The 22,259-nt window shown below is 41.6% G+C and overlaps 1 protein-coding gene across 1 annotated transcript in view; it reads left to right on the top strand.

Annotated features, from left to right (window-relative positions):
- Positions 1-2,816: 2,816 nt before the first annotated feature.
- The window catches only part of CPXM2 (carboxypeptidase X, M14 family member 2), a 59,693-nt gene continuing 40,250 nt past the window's right edge, over positions 2,817-22,259 (top strand). Inside the window, exon 1 of the mRNA XM_072339948.1 lies at positions 2,817-3,362. Within this exon, the coding sequence (XP_072196049.1) occupies positions 3,035-3,362 (328 nt within the window). The 5' untranslated portion in view covers positions 2,817-3,034. The remainder of the gene's footprint in view (positions 3,363-22,259) is intronic.

The raw sequence follows: 22,259 nt of genomic DNA, 5'->3' as shown, positions 1-22,259 counted from the left end.
CAAGGAATGGGCACTCAAGAAACAACCATTAAATGCAGTTTACTTTGTTGTTCCCGGTGTCAGCCTTCTGTTTCCTCTGAGATGTTTTGACCTTGTTGACAGCAGGAGTAAATGCTTTATGTGGAAAAGAACACCAGACTGATTAAAAACTAATTCTATTCTCTTCTTCCACTCTGTTCTCTGTGATTTACTACAGATCTAAGGTACAGAAAGACAGAAACTTTCTGGTGTTCAGAGAAAAAGTTATTTTTAGTCTTGTTTTGTTGCCAAGGTGTATAGAACCCTTATGTGCTACCTCAGGAAGCTACCAGGGAACAGGAATGGAAGGGAGATGCCTGGTTCTTCATCTTTGTTTCCAACCACAAAGCTTTTCTTCAATTAGAATAAAAAATGATGTGTGTCACTGTCCAGTTTGAAGAATTAATGAAGGAATGTGTGAATGTACATTAAGTAGCATAAATATGGAGGCCATAGACCAGGACAGCACCTAGGCGCACAACTCTGCCCATCTTTCAGCAATAATGCGTTCCCGAATCAGATCTCCTTGAGGGGTTGTTGGAAGCAGGCAGGAGGAAGCAAGGCTGAAGCCTACTTCTCCCAGGTCCATTATTAAAGTCATATCATTTGAAACTGGTATAAATGAAACGAAAGTTGGGAAGGACCAACTCACAGGATAGGGAATGTGGAGAAGTGCAGTTTGTTGGCGTGGGGGAAGATGGAAGGGTTCCTTTCCCAGCAGTGTTGGAGCTGGCTCGCAGTACATGGCTTGGAGGAGAAGCCATAACGTTGTAAATGAATACTTTTTGGGAACAGAGGGGGAAACCCCTGCTTGTTTGCTGATAACAGTGTGTTTTGTTTCACTTCAGAAGAACAAAGATTTAATGTAAACTGTAGAATGACTTAAACATGGTCGTGGCGTTATTCCAGGAGGGAGGATATGGCTTGCTGCAGTCATTCTGCAAAAATATGTGCTTGCTTTATCTCCTTCATTATCAACTCAAGTTTTTAAAAGCTATTGTGATAATTCACAGGCAAAAGTAGGGAGCAGCCCTCCTTAGGCTGGATATATTTCTCGGCTCAACTAATGACATTTCAGTGAACTCCATACTCCCATGGTGCTCTAAGAAGAAAAAACATCTCTTAGGAGTTGTATATTGCAAAGATGTTGGCCGTTGTTTAAAGAAATAAATAAATAGGGGTGAAAACTACTTTTTCATTCAGAATACCTAAATTCTGCCCAGAGGCTGTCTTTAGCATGGTTGCAGCATGGGTGCCCTAAAAGCAGAGGTGGGCCAATGTGTACCTGTAGCAGCAATGGCCATTTCTTGGGACTATGCTGTGTATACTGACCAAGTTGTAGGAAATACAAATTAGCAGGAAGGAGTGAAGTTTAAGAAGAAATGTGGGTAAGAAATAACACGCTATGTGATATTATATAATACGAATAGATAAAATGCCTAAAATAAAAAGTTGGCTCTATAGAAGAGGTATCCTATCATAGAACAATGGATGTGCAGGAAAGAAAATACATATCTTTGCACACATACATTATTGAAATGTACAGATATAAAGCTGCCAAAAGCAAATAATTTAAAGTTGCCCCAAATAATATTCCTCAATCTGTCATTAATATACCTGTGACTCTGTCTTGCATGAAAATACTTCTTGTTTTGCATGGGTATATAAATAGCCTTCAGTTTCTACGGAACATTTTTGACCACTGCAATGAGTTAAATAATACTTTGCAGCCAAAGCTCCTCTAGTTACCAAAAAAGTAGGTCATTAATAATGACATGGAAAAGCCAAGTTTTCTGTGACTTCTGTAGAGATGTGGAAATCCATACTACTTACTGAAGTTTGGCTGGGCTACAAACAGTAGCAAAACTGTGCACGTTTCCTGTAGCCCGTGTTCTGCCCTTATATGCTGGGACCGAGGGCTGCATATGTAAGCTGTGATTGAAAAGGCAGAATAGAGAGTGGAGTAACAGACGTAATGCTTTCTCCTGCACGACTGGGCAACGGGAAGAAATACAATACACATGATGAAAATATAAGCTGGTATTTTCAACACAGGGTGAGAGGATTCATATTCCACGTGAGCCAACTGCTGCGCGTTTCCTTCAGCACTGATGGGTATTTTGGAGGTACGAAGAAGATGAAAGATAAGATTTGATTCCCAGACAAATTGGTTCCATTAAAAACACTGGGCTGCGTGTGTGCAGCTGCCAGCACAGTGCATCCTAATTTGCTTGGAAGATGTTTCGGGGAGAACAAAAGTTGATCTTGCCAAGAAAAGCAAGGAAAATGGCTACTGATGAAGCATGTCCTTTCTGACCTGTCTCCCCTGTACCCCAGTAGATGCCCGTAAGTGGGCACATGCTCTGTGTGCAGTTAGATTGTTTGGGGCAACCAAGGAAGCTCAGATCTGTGCTGGAGAGGGATGCTAAAAGAAAACATATTGCAAAAAGGCGTATAATCCATCACATATGGGATGAGGGTGATGGGACGTGGTCCCATGATACATGGTTTGTCATCATTTGCCCAGGGCTCAGAGTGCCTACCCCATCCTGCAAAGCATCTGCCAGGGATGGAAAAACTCTTTTGCTGGGAGGTGAAGGCTTGCTGCCAACTTCACTTTTCTTTGAATAAATGCTCCCTTGGATCAGCTGCACGCGGGACGACTAAAGGAACTGCAAGGGGATTTCGCTGTGATCTGGGAAGAAAACAATGACAGCAAAGGGAAGCAGCGAGCGTGCCGTGCTGGAGGTCACACCTGCCAAGCCAGCATCCTGTCCTGCCTTCCCCAGCGTGTCCGTCCATCCGTCTGTCTGGCTGCCGGGCGCGGCGATCACATGCATCCCGCCTGCCCCCTCCCTCCCTCCCAGCCCTGTCCCGCCGCGCTGCACAGCTCCTGCAAACTCGCCCCAAGCAAAGGAACTTTCCGCAGACAGGCTTCTTCATCCCCCTGCCAGAGCTCTCTGCTTCCCCTCCTGCCAAATAAAGTCTGGGGGCTTTGCTTTTACACTAAAAGCTGATGATTGCCCTTAGAAAGAGAAGCTCATGCTCCACTCAGCTGTGCCCTGTTCTCTGTGCCCTCGGGCTGGCCGTGCTGGGGAGTCTGTCCTGGGCTGTCCCCATGGACGAACAGGATTATTACCTGCAAGAGATTAGCAACAGGGATCACTATTACTCCTTTCCATACCCCGGAGAAGAGTATTTTACTTTCACGGAGCAGCCCGGAGAGGAAGGAACTATACGTGCTTCAGAGCCAGAGGAACAGCCAGGGTTCAAACCGAGCAGGAAAGAGTTAAAACCGAAGAAAAGCAGCAAAAAAGGAAAAGCCATTCTTGAACCTCCACCAGGTAACTTTCCACCTCCTCCTCCTGAGCTCGGAGGCTCTGAATCTCATGCTGATTGTGACTTTTAACATTAATGAATATTCTGCTAATGGCAGTCTTGGTGCTAATAACAATAATATGCTCGTGGTGGTGATGATGGCAATGCACCGTGTTTAATATCCCGCTGAACAGCTCTTCAGAACTTTTACAGGCTTTTTAACTCCTTCTTTGTCAAGGGAAGACTTTTCGGATTGCTAACATGAGTTATTTTGCACTCTAGATACGATGGTTTTCCTTCTTAATTGCACTTGACAGCTGGATTGTTGTGAGAGCTGCAGTCCTATGAGCAAATGAGGAGGGACAGATTCTGCAGCGTGGGCTGTCAGTAAATGCTGACACCTCGCTCTGTCCCGGTCATTTGAATGTAAGAGAAGTTCCTGAGCTGATTTTGTTTACAGTTGTGACTTTCTTTGAGCTTTTGCTTTAAAGCCCTCCAAAGGAAGACATGTAGACAGAGGTTTTCACTGAAATAGACCGAGTCAAGGAAAGCTCAGTTTTGTTCTCAGCCTGTAAAACAAAGAAATTAAGTGACGACTAAAATTCCTTATTAAAAAAAAGGAGAGAGAGAGACCACCTGTAATTTCCTTTGCTTTTTCTGCACGTGATTGGCTGAAAATATGCAAACATTATTAAAAGGTGTAGGAGCTGGGTCAGCTGTTACCAGCCAGTCATTCCCATTAACAGATAGTTGCACCACCGAATCTCATTTGCTTAGAACTGAGCTCCTCTTTACTTAAAGGAAGAAACTTTACCTGGTAACAGCCAGAGTGTGGGGCAGAAAGCTGGAAGTTCAGACAGTGCTTCATGCAGAGCAGCAAAACAGAGAGACAAAAATTGTATAGGGCTGTTAGTTTTTCCTTGTTGCTATTCTAGCCAATAGAATACATAGAATTTTCAATTTAAGGTTAACACGGAGAGAAATCAATTAGTTTTTTATTCACAAAGATCCGAGCTTTTACAATAATAAATAGTGATAAGGAAATACCATTTGTGAAATCTCGAAGCTGTTTGTGGGGCAGCCAGAGATCACAGATGAGAGCAGAACAAGTGCCTTTATGGGGGAACAGAGACATGAGACATCTATGCCCTTGGTTTCATCACAGCCAAGCAGCTTTTTGGTCTCAAATACTGCTTATTTTCTTTCTAATCTTGGGCACTATGGATTTTTAAACTACTGCCTTAGGTACCACGATTGCTCTTCTTCAGAAGAGTAGAGACAGCACCAGTTTCCCACCTATAGGGGAGTATTCTGGAGTTCAGCTCTGCTTTTGCCTTTCCTGTTGGCTTTTTCCCAATTTCCCTGGCACCGTGGATTCTTATCTACTCCAGAAAGCCCAGTGGCAGCAATGAGGATGGCTTGTAATCTGTGAGGGTGATTTTCATGCATCGGCACAAACAGGCGTCTATCTAGCTGAGCACCTTGCAGGTACAGAGAAGCAGCAGCTGGACCAGTATCATCCTCCTTCATTGTGGATCACTCTTCCCTTCCCAGCCTGATTTGTTTAATGCACTGTAGATAAGGCAGCACAAAATTCCAAGACTATCCACTGGAAGAGCAAACTGAGGTCTTACAGGCATTCTGAATACGGTCATTTCCTAACAGGATAGAATCACGTTCCTTTTATACGTGGGAAATGATGGAATAAGAAAATTTAAACAAACCTTCCACAAACCCACCCAAAATACACTCTATTGTGCGCCAACCAATGGACTCATGCAGGATTAATCTCTTATTTTCTGCTTTTTTCTTTCCAACCTACCTGACTCTGAGTCCATGGAGATTTTACTTCCGTGTTCAGCTCAATGTGCTGAACTCAGCCAGGCAATGCAAGGACAGCAAAACTCCATGCCATGTCATTGGGTATCAGTTGGAAGTGAATATGTGTACATCTGGAACCACACAGAAGGGACTAAATTAGAAAACACGCCCATTATTTCTCACATTTGGCCCTTTAATATGACAGATAGAAATACTTATTATGGTAACCAAACAACCATGAACAGTAACTACAGGTCCGGCTGTGTAAATATGTGTACATGTTGTATATATGTATATACATCCATATGTTTATACGTGTATCCAGAACTGGAATTAATTTACTGGACATGCAATAAACACAAAAGTCTGCTTTTTGTGAGGCTCACTGGGAGCTGGGGCATGTGGGATTAATTATTTGTAACAAACAATAGGCTGGCTTGGAGCTGGGATGTAGGAGGCGGAGGGCCGGGGACGTGTGATCTGTCCTTTGGCTGAGCAGCTGGTACTGATCAACCCAGGCTTTGAATCAAAGCTAAAATCAAACACAGCAGACTGAAGGGTGCAGCTCATAGCTGATAACATGGGCTTGGCTTATTTAAGATAATTATTAAGAGTGTGAGAATACAAACGGTTCAATCTGTGTGATGTTACGGTATGGATATCAGTGGGGTTGCAATGTCTGTGTTTTGCTTTTGGTTTTAAAGTACGGTTAAGAACCAATGTTTGTAAAATACATGGTTCAGATAACACATCAGCCTGCCTTCTTGCCCTCTAGGTGACTCATAAATGAAATGGTACTAGGTCATCCCTGGAAGGTAAACAGTCAGATTGACGGGTTTCTGTATATACGTATTTCAGTTTTCTAATTCCATCTCTGCTTGTTTAGGCCGTGATCCAAAGCCCATTCAAATCAGTAGAAAGAGTCTCGTTAACATCAATGTTTTTCTTTTATGAGTTTTTCAGTAGAGTTTAATAAATGCCATCTCAGCCACCACCTGGGTGGTAAATCCCCACCAGCTCTGGCTGCCCATGGGCCAAAATTTAACCTCAGAGAGGTTTATGGGGCTGAGGTGCCTGCAAACACTGCTTATAAATGCTTAAATGCTGCATATTGCTCTTGATCTTGGCTGAACAGTTCCCACCCTCACCCCCATTGTGCCTGAATTTGCCTCAGTTATCTCTGTAATTATATATTCCTTTATACTTTCGTTGCTTTTTAGCATAGCTATGAAATGACTTTAGAAAGGCAATGCTAAAGACGCCCTATTCCATATATCTGTTCAAGCCTAAGATTATACCATGCTTTCCAAATTATCATCTACAAAAGCTACAAAGCTTTCTTTGAGACCACCTATCAGGTTCACAGGGAGTGGAGAACATGGGGATGTACCAAACGTCGGCCAAAGTTCTGCCTAGGAAACAAAATTGACTTAGGAAATTATACTTGTGCTGGTGATTTGTCTTCTGTCTAAACCACAATTCTTTGTGATTGTTGTTACATTTGTTTCTGTATATCTTGCATGGGTCAAGATCGAGTGGGACCATGTATCAATTTTCAGCATCTGAGATAAGACAGCCTGTGCTCCCAGAAGACGGAGCTGGGAATAAAAAGGTTTCTTTCATCATCATGAAAAGCAGGAGGATGAGCCTGCAGAACTCTGCTTTCTGTCAGGCTTTATGAGGCACCTGGATGAAAGGAAGTTTAAATCCAGTTTGAAAGGAGGTCAAGGAGAGGTACTTCCTCCCAAGCAAAAAGCTGCACAAAGGTAGGTTTTGACCAGATAGGTGCTGAAAGCTGCCTTCATTGGCATGTCCTATCAGAGACGGTAAGTTAGGAATGCTGGGTGGAAATCGCCGCTCAGCTGACTGAGGAGGCATCAGTGAAGGAAGGCAAAGAGAGGATGACACAGCCAATGTCATGAGATATTGCAGTGGAAATGCTAAGTCAGGGCCTGAAGCAGTGATGGAGCACCTGGTGGGAAGGCAGGGCCAACCCAGGGGAGCTCAGGTGCATGCAAGGCAGCTAAGTGACCAGAAGGGCTAGAGCTAGGATCCACCCCTTCCCAGCTCTCATTTAAGGGTTGGCAGTGGAGGGAAGGGTATTTTGCTGGAGCTCCCTGCATACCTGAGGTCTTCTGAAGGTAGGCAGCTTTTTTCCTTTATTTCTGTGCCTACAGCTTTTGTTTTTAAGCAAATTCTCATTTGCTGCAGCCTTGCTGCTCTGCTATCATTGCTGAGCTTTCCATTGCACTACTGGTACCAAGTGATAAAGGATGAAGGAGAGTTCAGTGAGTGAATGAAAAGGAAAAGCTGAAACAGAAATATTAACTACAGAAAACTGGAAAGCTATTAGAATCACAGAATAATTAAGGTTGAAAAACACATTTAGGACCACCAAGTCTAATTCTACTATGCCCAGAGACTGGTTTTCTCTGTGCTATAACTTTATGGTTCTTAAACATCTCCAGGAACAGTGACTCCATCACCTCCCTGGGTAGCATGCTGATTGATTCAGAATGGTGATGAATATCTGAGGAGGGTGCAAAGTTAAAAACTTGACTAGATTGTGGTCTTATAGATAGTTAAATGGTGAACTTGTCCACTCTGGAGAAGAGATGAGAGTGAAAGGCATTGAATGGGTAACTGAAAGTACTTGAGCAAAAGTTTCCAACGCACACCCGGTTTCCAACTAGAACAGAAAGAAATATAGAAGAAAGAGGTGCTTGTGCTTGCCAAAACTGTGGTTTGGGGTGGGATTAGCTAAAGATAAGACCGAACTGGAAAAGGGGACATTTAAAATGGGTAGGCATGCTGAATTTATCCTTTGAGGGTTAGAGAAAAATCTAGGAGCAAAGAGAGCCATCAAAGTCAGCTTTCTGAAGGCGCCTGTTGATCTTAGCTGGTATGCTGAAGATGGAGTAATGTCTCAGAGATCCAGTGAGGAAGAAGTCATTAGGAATGTTGGCAAGATGCATTTTAGTGGAATGCCAGGGCTGAAAGCCAGGCAGGGAGGGAAGCTGGTGGGGGTCTGGCAGAGAGCACTACCAGTAGTGGCTTTAGGCAATGTGTTATGGAGCTCGGAGTGGATGGAGAGGAGGGAGATGAGGCAGCAATCAGATATACAGCCGGGTTTCAAGGGGGACAGGGTACAGGCTTTGTGGTTAGGGAACAGAAGGAGGAGGTACGAGTAGTCAGAGGTCATGACTGCATCCAGGGGCTGATATGTGAGTGAAGGCTATTCCATCGTAGGTGGCTTATATAGAAACCAAGAATAGTATCAGTGTTGCTGTTATCTAACCCACTGGTAACTTTTGTCTTCAGCCTCATAGCTAGTTCCCTGAGAAGTCCAGACAAAGTAGAGCACTTCTGTGACCTAAAACTTTGGCGACTAGCAAGCTCTAAGAATGAATTTATAGGACTAAGATTCTCTTTGGAAGATTTCCCATAGACTTTAATATAACGTGTGTCATATCCTAATTGCCAGATGTGACAAGCAAAGCTGAAAACATCTGGCTTTTAATGAGTTTTTTCATCTATCAACTTCTATTTTCTCCTCTAGAAATACATAGAAATATAACAGAACCATTTTGTTTAAGAGCCCATCCTTTAAAGAATGTCACAACGAAAGAGGACAAAGATGACTAAGAATGAATAATGAGCAGGGCCTTCAAAATTGGCCAGAGCTTTTTGATTAACCACAGCTCCAATGAATAATATAACATGAGAAAAAAATGTAGAATAAACACATTTGATTATGCTAGAGAAAACCATTTTCTATGATAATTCTCCCGGTAAGCTTCTCTGAATTCAGACTAATTTTTAAGGTGAAAAAATAGCTCTTTAGAAATAAAGATGATTTCACTGAATAGATTTTAATAATATGAACCTGAGCCTAGACCTGTTCCTGAAATGCCAGCGTTTTATGACTTACTCATTATCTGAGCTCACTCTTGTTTTTAATGTTATTCTCCGCTCAGTGAGCTGGTTAGAGGGGTCACTCCAAAGGTTCACAGTTGAATCTCAGTTATTTTTTGGCTTTGGCAAGGAGACTTCTGTCAGTTAGGTGAACTTAGAATCTATCAAAAAGATGAAGTAGTGGAATTTGAAAGTACGGTACAGAAGTAATTTCTTGAATTTTTATAATTGGAGCCTTTTCTTCCTGGAGTTTTTGAGCCTTGTCCAATTCATTGTCTATATAAGAAATGGACTCCTGTAAGATTCACTGTCTAGGAACAGAGTTGAAATGTGGCTGACATGTTCACACAAAATAGCTGCTTGTGATTATGTTAATGAAATAATGCTAAGTATGTAATGGATCTGGCCTTTGTGAGGTTATGTCCTGCGCTATTGCTTGTTTTATAGCATACAGATCTTTGAAGTAAGTGTACAGATATATGCCCTTAACGCCCATTTTTTTGCTTATTCATGGGAAAAACAAACAAAAAAGCAAGTGAAGATCTGTTGCAGTTGAAATTTAAAATCAAATGATTACCCATGCAAAACACCCCCATCACCTTTACTCAGCTCAGATGTTTCCCCAGAGAAAACAGAGGTGATAGTAATAATCAGTCATGTTAGGTGCAGACAGGTCACCCTTAATCTTTCTTTCCCTGGGAGATACCTTAGTGGATGTTTTGGTCCTTAATAAGCTGTGAGTTGAAGGGAGTCTCTTTGGATTCAAGGTTGGTCATAGCCTTCATATCTGTGAAGTTAGGTCTCTAATGCAGATTCTCTAAAACTTGCCTGAACACACCATCCTTACCGTGATGAGAAGACAGGAAATGAGATAAGGGAAATAACAGGACACTGTGGTTGTTTGCTGTGTGTTGAAAGAGCTGGAGCACAACCGGAGTGAGGCATCTTATTCTCTGTGCAGTCAACAGGCAGTGCTAAATCAATTTGACAGGTGTAAAAGGAAAAGCGTTTCTCTTTTTTACCCATAACTAAAGATGGCAACAACAACAACAAGAAAAAAAAAAAAAAAAGGTGAGAAAAACAAGAGGGGGATAGAAAAGATGCCAGGTGGTGACTTGGATAGTCAGTGTGACTATGGAGACATCAGAGGAAGTGTGAGGAACATTTAAAGCATCTTTACAATAATTAGTGTAGTTTATAATCTCTCTGTCTCTGTTTGAATTAAATTACGAAGCACGTTTTGGAGATTGACAGATATCCAAGTCCTCTTTTATATCTAAAATAGGTCCCTTTTATGGGATAAGACTGATATTGGGAAGTAAGGATATGTAGCTTGTTATTACCACATAAGTTGAGACAAGATAAGGTTTTTATTTTTCATTTTTTCCACGGTGAAATACATCATTTTTCTTAAACAAAAGGCTGTAGTATGACTTTCTGAATATGAAATGGTGTTCAAAAGGGCTGTCTTATAAATGGGAATCTGACTCAACATATTGTAAAATATACCTTACAACAACGTCTTCTAAAAAAATTATACAAAATACTGATCTTTCTGAGTTGGAGAAACACGTTTTACATTAGGAAGAGTGAATGACTTCATATTTGGACACATAAGTGAACTGCAAACTGCGTGTTCTGTGCAAGACTGAGCCTCAGTGCACCCAGTGGGATTTGATAGTACAGAAGATCATAACAAAGCTGGCATAGTAGACCAAAGTGACCTCCAGTAACTATTAATCATAGCTGAAATTCAATATCTGATTATTTCATCCATTATTAGTGAGTACAGACACCAACATAATTATCAGGTCAGGATTTCTCACCCTTCATCGAAGAATCATTTCCATATTCCCCAGCCCTTATTTGGTTCCTTCTGAACTTTATGAGAAGTGCTACAGGATGTGAGCACCCGTGCCTTAGCAGCTTGATGTGAATTCAGCAACCTTACCTGCAAGATACCTATACACATCAGTAATGAGAATGTTTTAGCCAAGTGGGCAATCATTTAAAAGATGATCCTCTTCCATTATCTTGCCTGATGGCCATGTTTCAAGTCTGGTATGTACTGGTTCTTCTATCTGGAACCTGAAAGGAAACCTGATGGGGAATCCCAAAAGACCCAACTTGACTTCCAAATTTTTCTTTGGCCATGAAGAGGCCCAGCAGTTCTGTGGTCTTTGCTGTCATCACGTTTGCCCTTTCCCCATTTCCTCATATGAACTCTGGAGAGTGAAACAGTCTCCTCCTCAGCCTCATTTCAATGGGAGTTTGGTCGACAAGAGAGTAGAGAGCGAGGCCAAGTAGCTTCTGATTCCAACACATCTGAGATTTCTTGTAAGCTGCCTGATTGCACTCATCATCGTGGTGTGCTGGGAGATGTGATGTTTGAAATGAGAGCAATTGAAAACCATCTTTCCCAGAAATGAGAGTATTCTTATGTTTTCTTCTCAGAGACTGTATTTTATAGTGACTGGTTTATGGCTCTGCTTTACTGTCAGGTTGCTTCTAAAACATCTGTCATATAAAGGGAAAAGTTCAAATTTTCTTTAAAAAGTTATTTCCAATCTGGAGGCAAACACTCCCTTACCTATGTTGTTACTATTAAGCCTAATGCCCTATTTGGCTTTCACATACACTCCTTTTTCCCCAAGCGTTTTGCTCAGATTAGGAGGCTTCTCTTAAGGTGAGATGAGAGTTATGTTAGTAAATATAGGGCTGATAGGAGGAATGGATGAATAGCCAGAGGCAGTCGTAGCCAGGGCCCTGGGCATGTTTCAAGGGTAAAGAGAAGAATTCCTTACAGGTATTCAGTCAGATGCATTACCCTTGGGCTCTTCTGCCTACTTTTGGAACCCACTGGAGGACTGCAGTCCAGATGTCTTCCAGACTCCCCACAGAAGCCTCTCACATCTGGTCTAGTTCCTTCACATCAGGTATTCCATCAGATAAATGTAATTGACCAAAAAAAAACCAAACCCCCAAAATCTTATTTCTGTCATGTAGAGGAACAGATGATTGAGAAATTGTACAGGCATGCAGAGAGCTTTGAGTCTTCTGCCAAAGACCTTTGTATGTGCTGCCATAGTGAGGCACTGCAGAGACCCAGAGAAGTAAATATGAGGGTTAATATACTCTAAGTCTTTTTTTTCCCCTTCCCTGCGAAGTTCTTGGTTGCTACTTAGGATCTGGAAACCCTATAAAGAAAAAAGGATGATGTCTGTTGCAAGCAATAGTTCAAGTCCACGATGAACAAAGAACAAGACTCTCATCCAGCAAATGAAGGCATTCAGTGTTATTTTAAGCTATTAAATGAAAAGGAGGGAAAAATTCTTGTGGATCTGCTTTCTAAATAGTCCAGATCATGACAAAGGCTAGTAATATGTGGAATGTGAACTGCTGCAGACACATCTGAATTGTTTGACATTGCTAATAATATGCAGAGAGAAAATATATACTTTGTGTTTGTTTTTTTTTTTAATGCTTGGGTGCCAGTCAAATGGCAATGACTGAGGGAGTCCATACACTCTTCTGAGAGAACTAGAATGGGAATCCTTTCAAGCTGTAATTAAAATGCTAGGATGAGAGTTATGCAGCTAAAATGCCACTGAGATCTTTGAAAGCATGGAGAGGAAATAGCATAAAACTATTTTCCTGCAAAACTTCCTTATTTCTATTCATTAATTCTGAACTAATTTTCTTCCTCCCAATTAGCGAGTTGAAAAACAATTTGTTATGGTCATGGAAGCTTGCCTTGAAACTTTTCTATACCACTGCTTTCCAACTGCAGAATTCCCATGCCCACTGAATGCTTCCAGTTCCTGTGGGTGGTTGGGAGGATGGGCGCTCTGTAGCAGTGACTGATTCACTGATTAAATCCCTGATCATGGCCTGAACATTTCACATCAGCACATTCAATCTTTGCATCTAAGGAAAAGAGTCTGTTGGCAACACCCTGGACTAATGCTACTGTAAAACGTGTGCAAGTAAAGCAGAATCCTATTAGGGACAAGCAGTATATATTAGGGTTTGTTTGAATGCATTTCAAGGATCTAAAGGACAGTAAAGGCATATCTTTTGGTGTGAGCCTTAAAGAAGCATATATGTGTGCATGCATACAATTTTAAACTCATGAAAAACTCAGATTTGATGTCATTTGGAGACTCTGACACACTCAGCTTTGCATTATGGAGACCTCCTATATGCCAAAGATTTGGCCTGTGATTAGATGCCTTTTCTGTTTCAGGGCTGTGTTTTTAAACAAAGCAGAGAATATGTTTAGACAGAATGAATTTTGGGAAACTTTTTGTGGGCTGCGCGAAGCTGCGAGATCATAGGAAGTTGAAATAAGGTGGAAGGACCTCTGGACACTCAGCCATTTGGTTTGGAGAGGTGCCCACCATTTGAGATGTTTGTCTGAACCTTGCTTGAACTATTTCAGCTCCTTTGCTCTCTAACATGGATCTGGAGCTTTGTAAGAGCCTCCCTGCTGAACCTCCCTTTGATCCCTTCAGAAATAGACTGCCATGTCTTTCAGCATATCTGCAGGCAGGAAGCCCAGAGGTTTGTAGAAATGTTGAGCTCTCAACATTTAAAAGATATCAGCAGAGCTCTTAAGACCACAGAATCCTGGTACTTACTTGGTCTTGAGGCATTTTTGTCCTTTTTTTCCTTTAAGTTCACTAAGCTGTCTATTTCATGGCTAGTTCAAGGGCAGATAGAGATGAGGAGGCACAGTGGATGGCCCCATGGTGTGTTTGAACTCTGCTTTCAGGGTGTGCCAGGTGGAACAATAGGGAGTGCTAAAGGAATGGAGAAAGCTTTGTTACATCAGTTCCTGAACCTTTTTAGGATTTTCAGGTATAGCCAAAGAGCCTCCATTATTCTGTGTGTGCTCTTGGCAAGTTTCTCATCCCACCACTGAAAGCATTTCCACTGTTCAGGACTGTGACTGTATCAGCTATTTTTGATGTCCTAGCATAGTATTGGAGCTAAGCTTGAAAAGAAAAGGAAAAAATCCACCAGAAAGAGTAATTAAGTAAAGAGCAAACAAGTCATTTAGATTTTTCTTCTACTGTGCTCAGGAAAATACAAACATTCTTTTTTAATGGCTGGGAAGGAGCACACTGTTTGAAATCAGGTTAATTGTAAGCACATAGCTTTCCTTCAAAATCATTGTCTTAGTTACAGCTCCAGGCGTTATGGTGACTCTTATGCTTTATGAGGAGAGTTTGCTCTTATTAATTCCTTGTGTTATTTTCTAACAGTAACAACAGATTTGATTTTGGGGGGGAAAAAATATCTAAATGTCTGAACTCCCTGCAAGAGGAGACAAACCGTGTCTCCTTAACACTGAGCCTTACTCTCTGTATAAATGGTTTTAAAACCAAGTTGGATGGATTTTAGCTATTTCCTGTCAAAGGCTCTCTATATAGGTCAAGTATTCAGCCCAGATGTGCAACCTGGAGGAGGGCTGGGCTGCAGCTGAGAGCAGCCTGCATGTGGTGATGGCTCACAAACAAACCCAATGAGTGTTCCCATCACTCCATGATGGCTCCTCATGGTGGGCAGCCCCACTGTTTCTGGTGTAGGAAGAGGGAAAGCTCAGTGCAGGGGGCTGCTGCATGCACAGTTAGGTGCTGGGGTTGGTGATGGTTGGGTCTGCTGAGGTGCCCAACCCACCTTTGGGGATCTTTTTGCTTTGTGCATGGAGGTGTGTTCGCAACTGTGTTTGTCTGCATAGAGGGGAAGGGGATTTTAATGCCACTTATCAGCCAGACATCCTTTGGAAAGATTTAAACACGCAAGGATTTGTTTTTCACAAATAAGAAAGATGGTCACAGGTATCACTACAGATAGAGGACAGTTCTATTCTACATTCTGTTGGTAAATGTGTATTTTTAGTTTTAATCATGAAAAAAATGAAAGCTGACATTTCAGCTCACAGTTAAGATGACTAATGACTGTCTGCTGCCTAGAGGCACAGCTCCTATTGCTCTTTGGCGCTGGCACTGAAGCTTGCTGGCTCCCACCAAGAGCTAAGTCAGAGAGCTAAACTGGTAGCAAACCGCCTTCTCTGGAACCCAAAAGGTGAATAGCACAGTGATTCTATCTTCATCACTAATTCACTTGGCTTAGGCCTTGGACTATTTCATCAAAGGAAGCTAATGCATCTGTTTTGATATCATATTCAGCATATTTTCCAACTTTTTGGAAAGTCAAAGAAGTATTTTGGTCTAATCTAGAGCTTAAACTTGATGAGAAGTTGAATGGCACTAAGCGGAGATGGAGCAGATGACATTTAAAGATTCCTTCCAGCTCAAATGATTCTGTGATTCCTTGAAGTACTGCTTAATGGAAAGTGGCACATTTCAGTCTTTCTCAAGTGCAAATTGAATACTTAAGAATGGAGGCAACAGTAACCGTAGCAATAAGATGTAATTGTCTTACTATGAAGAACTCTCTTACAATTGAGTTGTTTTCTGCTTGGTGTTTGTGGGCTCCATGTGTGTGAAGGGAGAGAAAGAAGGTGGTGGGACCAGATGAACTTAATGGTCTTTTCTGATCTTCTTGAGTCTATTCTAGGACAAAAATTGCATGATATAAGTTATAACATTCACTTCAGTGAAGTTACATGTTTTAGAGACTGGGGTTATTTGTATGCATTTCACCACCAGGTCTGGTATAGCTCCAGGTGTGTAATTCTGATCTTTGCGATGGAGGTTTCTCTTTTCCTATCTATTCCTACTTGGATACTTCTCTTGTGCGGCCTGGGATCACTGCTCCAAAATGAGTGCTGGCCTCAGATTAAAGCATGTAGAACACTTTGTAGATGCATATTTCCAGAAGGCAAAGTTTAGGCAATTTTTCAGGTTATGATGTTTGAGAGTTTCATGACCATGCTGTTCCTCTGTACATCCACACAGTGAGTGTGCTATATCTTGCTATGGCTGTATGGAGTTACTACTTCAGCTTTTGTAGGAGCAGGGAAGAAATTGATTGTATCCTAAGACACTCTTAAACAACTGTTTTATGCAGTTGTACAGTTTATGGTAAAATACACTCAAGTGGAATTGTTAAATTTGTTAAACTTTAGCACTTCAAAGGTGTCATGTTTGTAGGGCTACATAAGTATCTGTTGATAGCAGCTATTTTGTCTTGCTTTGTTTTTATTTGTTGTTGGTATTCCAAGTCTCAATGTCTATTTTTAATAGCTACAATTATGTTCTTATTGTAGGATCCTTGGTCCTGCAGTGTACCTCAGTGATTTGATATTTTAAGCTATTTTTGGCATGAGCACATTGGGTAGATATGCATTTTAATGGTACTTTTAGTCCTCTTATCCAGCCAGTCTGCAAGCAGTCTGACTGCTTTTCCTCCATTGTTTGCTTAAGTCTATTTGTTTAGATCTGGGAAGAAGAGTGGTTCTCATTTTGATGGCTGTATTCAGTTTTGTGGCTTTAGCTGGAATTACAGCAAGTCTTTATCCTGGGCTTCAGAAAAACAGCAGAGGAGACATTTTAAATGAATAACACATAAGTCAATGTTACTCAGTGCTTATAATAAAAAGAACTGATAGAACACTTCTTGGTTCTTCAAGGGGTTGTTTTGTTGTCTTTTTTTTCCCCAGAGCAACTAAATGCATGTATTCCTTTGTACAGAAAGTGGAGGTCATGGGTACCAATGAGAGCGCATCATGTATTACAAGGACCTGGAAGCTTTCCTCAGGCTATGCCTGTGGTGATATTTAACAGCTCTATATGGCAATAGCACTGAACACCTCTTGTTATCACATCAATTCTTTTGTCAGGGCTTTGTAGCTATGACGGTGTTGGAAACTTGTTGCTGTGTGACTCCCACTCTCACTTCTCCCCATGTCAGGTCAGTGTAGCTGGTGTTCCCATGGACGTGAAGAGTGGGAATTCTGGTGCCAGTCTGCAGACCTTCTTTTTCTCCACCTTTTTCTCCTCTTATGGACATGTAGGCTTGGCTGCTGCTTCTTAAGTTATTGGGTACTTTCTTCTTAAGTTCTTTACCATGAGAGTGGTGAGATGCTGACACAGCTGCCCAGAGAGCTGCCCCATTCCTAGAGGTGCTCAGGGTTGGATGGGGCCCTAGGCAGCCTGGTCTGGTATTAGATATAGAGGTTGGTGGCTCTGCATGCATCACAGGGGTTGGAGCTTCACGATCTTTGAGGTCTGTTCCAACCCAAGCTATTCTATGTTTCTCAGCTTCCAGAAGGACCACAGCAGAAAGATTGAGTTGCAGGAGAAAAACTGGGAAATGTTTCTTATGTTCAGGCATACAGACACCATGCATGGAGGACAGGGATCCTCTACTGTCCACATCACAAATCATACCATCTCTAAGGTAGAATGTATCGTGGCAGCAGCAGGCAGCTCTGGGAAGGCTGCATGGTGTCTGGAGTGTAGCTGAGCCTCCTGAGGCTGAAGTATAGGCCAGAAAGTTCCCAGAGAACAGTCTTTCTGGAAATTCTTGCCTCCAGCTATGCCAGGAATAACAGATACTCTTCCTGTTAATTGTGCTGTTTTGTCACAACGAGAACCAGCCACAATCTGGATGTGCGAGGGAAGAAAACTGTGTGAAGTAATAAAAAAAGGGTACTTTCCAAATTCCAAACAAGTTTGATTTCATGTCAGATATGACCTAAAGGATCAAAATAATCCCTAAATTATTCTTTAATTGCCTTGAACTGCTGAATTTTCCCTGAACTTCAAAGGAAGGAAAGGAAACTCTTCTACCCTTGCACAATCTGCAGCCCTTCAGGCAGAAAGACTGAGACCCACATCAGTCAGCATTTAGGTGGCAAAAAGGATGCATGGAAGTGTTCCTCATCTGTGAGTCACGGAAGGACTGTGAGGGAGAGGACATAGCTTTGGTGGCCTTGGAGACCCTGAAAAAGGGTCGCAATGAAGAGCAGTATCTGATCATCCAAAGTAGCTGAAAGATATCAGATGGGTCACATTTGTGGGACCCTTACTGAGGCTTTGCCTTCACCGGGAGCCTGTGGAAAATGTTCCTCTTGAGCTAAGGAGGCTTTGGCTCAGACCTCACATCAAAGCAGGCTTTTGTGGTTTCCAACTTAAAGTTGTTGCTTGATTGTTTTTTTTTTTGTTTAAATATTCAACAGGAACCATTCAAAGTGCATGCTGCTGCACTGCGATAAACCCAGCACACTCTTCTCATACAATCTCTGACGTTTTACACTCTTGTGCAGCACGTTCTGCTTGTACTAGAAATATACACAGTTTTGATGCAGCATTAAAACACAGTGTCTCTGGATAGAAAAATTCGGCATCGACTCAATCCTTTGATTGGTCTTTGGTCTGGGACTATAATTCAGCTTATTTAACTTTTGCCTAGGAGGCTTGTAAGTGCACACTGCTCACTTTGTTGTTTTGGTGCTCAGGGTTTGTAACAAAAAGCAAATAAAAGCAAAGCGTGTTTGCCTGAAGAATCTTTATCTGTCTTCACTTCTTCAGTTAATCTGGTGGACTGAATTCAGGCCAGAAAGCAAGCTAGCATGCATTAATATCAATAGTTTGTATGTGAACAGAGTCAGAAACTGCTCAGACTGAAACCTATGGAGCTGTTTCCAGGGAAAAGCTGGGCCGTACCAAGTATAGAGTATGACTCATGAACATCTGTGAGAATTTCACACTTCTACAATCGCATCTTCAAAACAGCAAGATTGAGCCAGCCCATGTCCCCCTACAAATGGCTTAATACTGTAAATATAATGATTTACTTATTTATTTTTTAACACGAAGAGCCTTTTTCTGTTTAAGTCAGCCCCCACAAAGGCTGTCTGTGACAGCCAAGCAATCCAAATATACTGTCAGCAGGCAGCAGAAACGTTCTCTTACTCATATTTCACCTTTCAGGTGCATTGCAGTTTTAAAATACCTTGCAAAACTGAGAGCTAAGTCTTATTAGAGATGCAAGAACTACATTGCCAGAGATTCCATTAAAAGTTTCCACTACTGGAGGATGAATTATAAACCATGTATTCCATAGCTCTACGGGTAGCCAATAGAATTAGACTTATTAAATAAGCTTCATTAAGAATTTTTGTTTAAAAACTAGAAGGGTCTAAAATTGGAAAGACTAAAACTGGATCAAAATAGTACGTATAATATAAGCATTAAAGTTTTCATCCCTCCAGAATGTGTTTGTGGGCTTAACTAAACTATTGTAGTAGTTTCATACAATTGCTGCAGCTTTTCTACCTGTGTTTAAGCAATTTACATAAATGGAGCCCAAATTCTGCTTCTACTTTGGGATGACCTAGAAAAAGAAATAGGGAACTGGAAGCTGAAATGACAGCTGCCTTATGACATGTGATTTTGCCATAGGAGCCAGAGCACACAGTGTCAGAAGGATGAATTTTTAGCCCCCAGAGAATGAGGTCTCTGGAGAAGGGACGTGTCTGTAGCCAGGTTAGGTAGGTAAATGTATGTGCAGAAACTCACATGTTTGGGTTTTGTTTCAGGTTAGATGTTAGAAAACTTTTGTTTTCAGAGTGCTGATGCAGTTTCACAGCTGCCCAGGGAGTGTTGGGGTCACCCTCCCTGGAGCTGTGGGGATGTGGCACTGAGGGATGTGGGCATGGTGGGGTAGGGTGGAGTTGGACTTGGGGATCTGAGAAGTCTTTTCCAGCCTTAAAGGTGCACTGGTTCCATGACTCTGTGATAAAAGCAGTAGGTTGCTATTTCCAACATCTCCAGGACATCCTGCTGGCACCATGCTGTTTCCCACACAGGCAGTGACAGACCATCTATTACTGCAGGTGCTTGCTGTTGTGCCCCTACATGTCAGACTCTGGCCGTGTGAAGGCTGAGATGTGCATTATGGGCTTTTGATTCTTTAAACGTCACTGTTTCTGGAGATGCTTCATTGTCCCATTTCTTGATGCTGACTGCTGTGAGAACTTGGGCTATGTTGTGTTACTGGAAATCATTCTGGCAATGTATGTCTGGATGGAAAATGCACAACTGAAGAAATAGGTTATTCTGCAAAGGTTATGACGTGTTTCTCATTGTAAAAACCTGATCCAACTTCTATAAGAACAGTGGCATTTCTTCCATTGACTCTGGTGGTGTCAACTTGTCATCAGTGCTATCTTGACCTCCTCCTGCTCATCTCTACAGTGTAACTTCCTTTCTCCCCAAACACGTTTTGAAGTACAAGAGAGTTCTTACATAATTTAAAATGAGGAAGCTCCTGGAGCTAAAACATATATGGAATCATAAGGAATAACCAATTAGCCAGAGCGCATCCTGCCTTCAAACATCAGGGAGCCTGTCAGACAGCGCAAAGCTGATATTTCTCCATTTTCCAAAGTGAGAGTGAGGAGTTAGACAAGCCCAGGCTGGTGTGGATTGAAAAGGATTAGTGGTATGGCTCCTAAAAATGTAAGTAAAAAAGGAAACGTGCTCCTTTTTTTTTCATTCCATTTGAAAAACTGAACAGGTTCTTAAATTGATGGAAAACGTTCTTAAAACACAACAATCATTTGTCTGCTGTGCCTTTAAAAGGATGATAAAGAGTAATTTCCTAAATGCATTCCCATTAGATACCAGAGCTGTAGAGACAATCTGTGTTCAACCTGCCCATCTTTATTTGGACCAGAAGAAAATAAAAGAGTGATTTAAGAAATAAAGATAAACGAGAGTGTTCTCCTTGCCCTGTTCATACATACATCTTCTATTTACAATATTAATCTGCCTTTTCCAAGGATGTCTGCTGAAAATTTTATCATAAAGAATAGTTAATGTTGCAGGAGATTAACTGTAATTATACTGCAAGAGTAAGGACAAGCAAGATGGATCTGTAGAAGGGTGGTGGTTTTCTTTTTGACCTGAATTTCAGTGGAAGATGCTGCATAAGTATGTTGTTGGATTTTGGTGCCGCGTTTTTATGTACACAGCATTTGGATTAAGATGTCTTCTAAAACCACAGCTGAATTTCCTGTATTTTTAAATTCCTTTTTTTCAACTAGTTAAAGAAATGACAAAAATAATTGGGTCATTGCTTATTGAATCTATAACATAAAGCTGTTCTGGTTGCTTATGCTTCCTCATTTCTAAAGCTTCTGCGTGTGTTTTCCAAACTAGCATTAGTTTGTGTGGCAGTCTTCATTGTCATATGGAAAGCTTATTTAAATTACTTAGAATATATAAATCAATACTTTCAGAAGTGCAGGCACTTTATTTTCCTGTATCTCTCCTAAAAATAATTAGGTTGCCTAAGTTAACTCTAGAGGAATTAAGAAAGCGTGTGAGGGAGGAGAAACCAACACAATAATGTAGATAAACTGAAATTCACAGTATGACTCTAGTTTAGTATGTTTTTTCTGTAGTGTAATGGCAACTTCAGGTGGATTGGATGACACTGTAGGGAGTAATTTGGACTTAATCTTTTGAACTTATACAGAAAACTTTGCTGTTACCATCTCTGCACGTTGTTGGTCAATGATGTGGTCCAAGATGCTTCTCAGTGTATCTCAGCTAGATCTGGCAAGCAAATGCCAGGCTCAAAAATAGTGTGTTTCTTGCAGGTTACATGGAAAAGGGTCTTTGCATGGAAGACAGCAGTTACATTAATACCCCACTGACGGAAATGGGACTGCAGATTGTGTGGCTGTGTGTAATAGTGAGATACCTGGTAATAGAATGGAGTGCAAAATGGAATGCGGGAAGGAAGGAGCTTCACTGGATATGGTGCTGGTGGATCTGGCTGTTTGCTCAGTGGGAAATGTTCTGCTTTTTCATTAATTCCCATCAGAACCTGCACGTTGCCCCACTAGTCTGTATCAGGAATGGTATAAACATGGAGTTAAGTGATGTATGGCTGGGAAGGCAGCTTGCTCTGGATAGTGCCTGAGCACTGTGAGGGTGTTCACTGAAGTACAAAAGCATTTGCAGGATTACCTGTGAGATTCATTTCCCAACCTGTCTGCAGGACTGAACTTGCTAAAGGAAGGCAGGCAGTCCCCAGCTCTGTAATTTACTCCCAGTAAAGACCTGTCAGAGCCTGAGACTTCTTCCAGCCACTGTGCAATGAAAGATGGAGCAGTCTGGAAGGAAATGCGGTTAAACCAATCTGCCAATGAAACCCAAATCCTCCAAGCAGTTCCGTTCTCTGGTTCTTCTTCTCCATCCTGT

Source organism: Excalfactoria chinensis, chromosome 6, assembly GCF_039878825.1.
Source record: "Excalfactoria chinensis isolate bCotChi1 chromosome 6, bCotChi1.hap2, whole genome shotgun sequence".
Lineage (NCBI taxonomy): Eukaryota > Metazoa > Chordata > Aves > Galliformes > Phasianidae > Excalfactoria > Excalfactoria chinensis.
The sequence above is the reverse complement of the archived record's forward strand: the minus strand, read 5'-3'. Positions and strand labels throughout refer to the sequence as shown.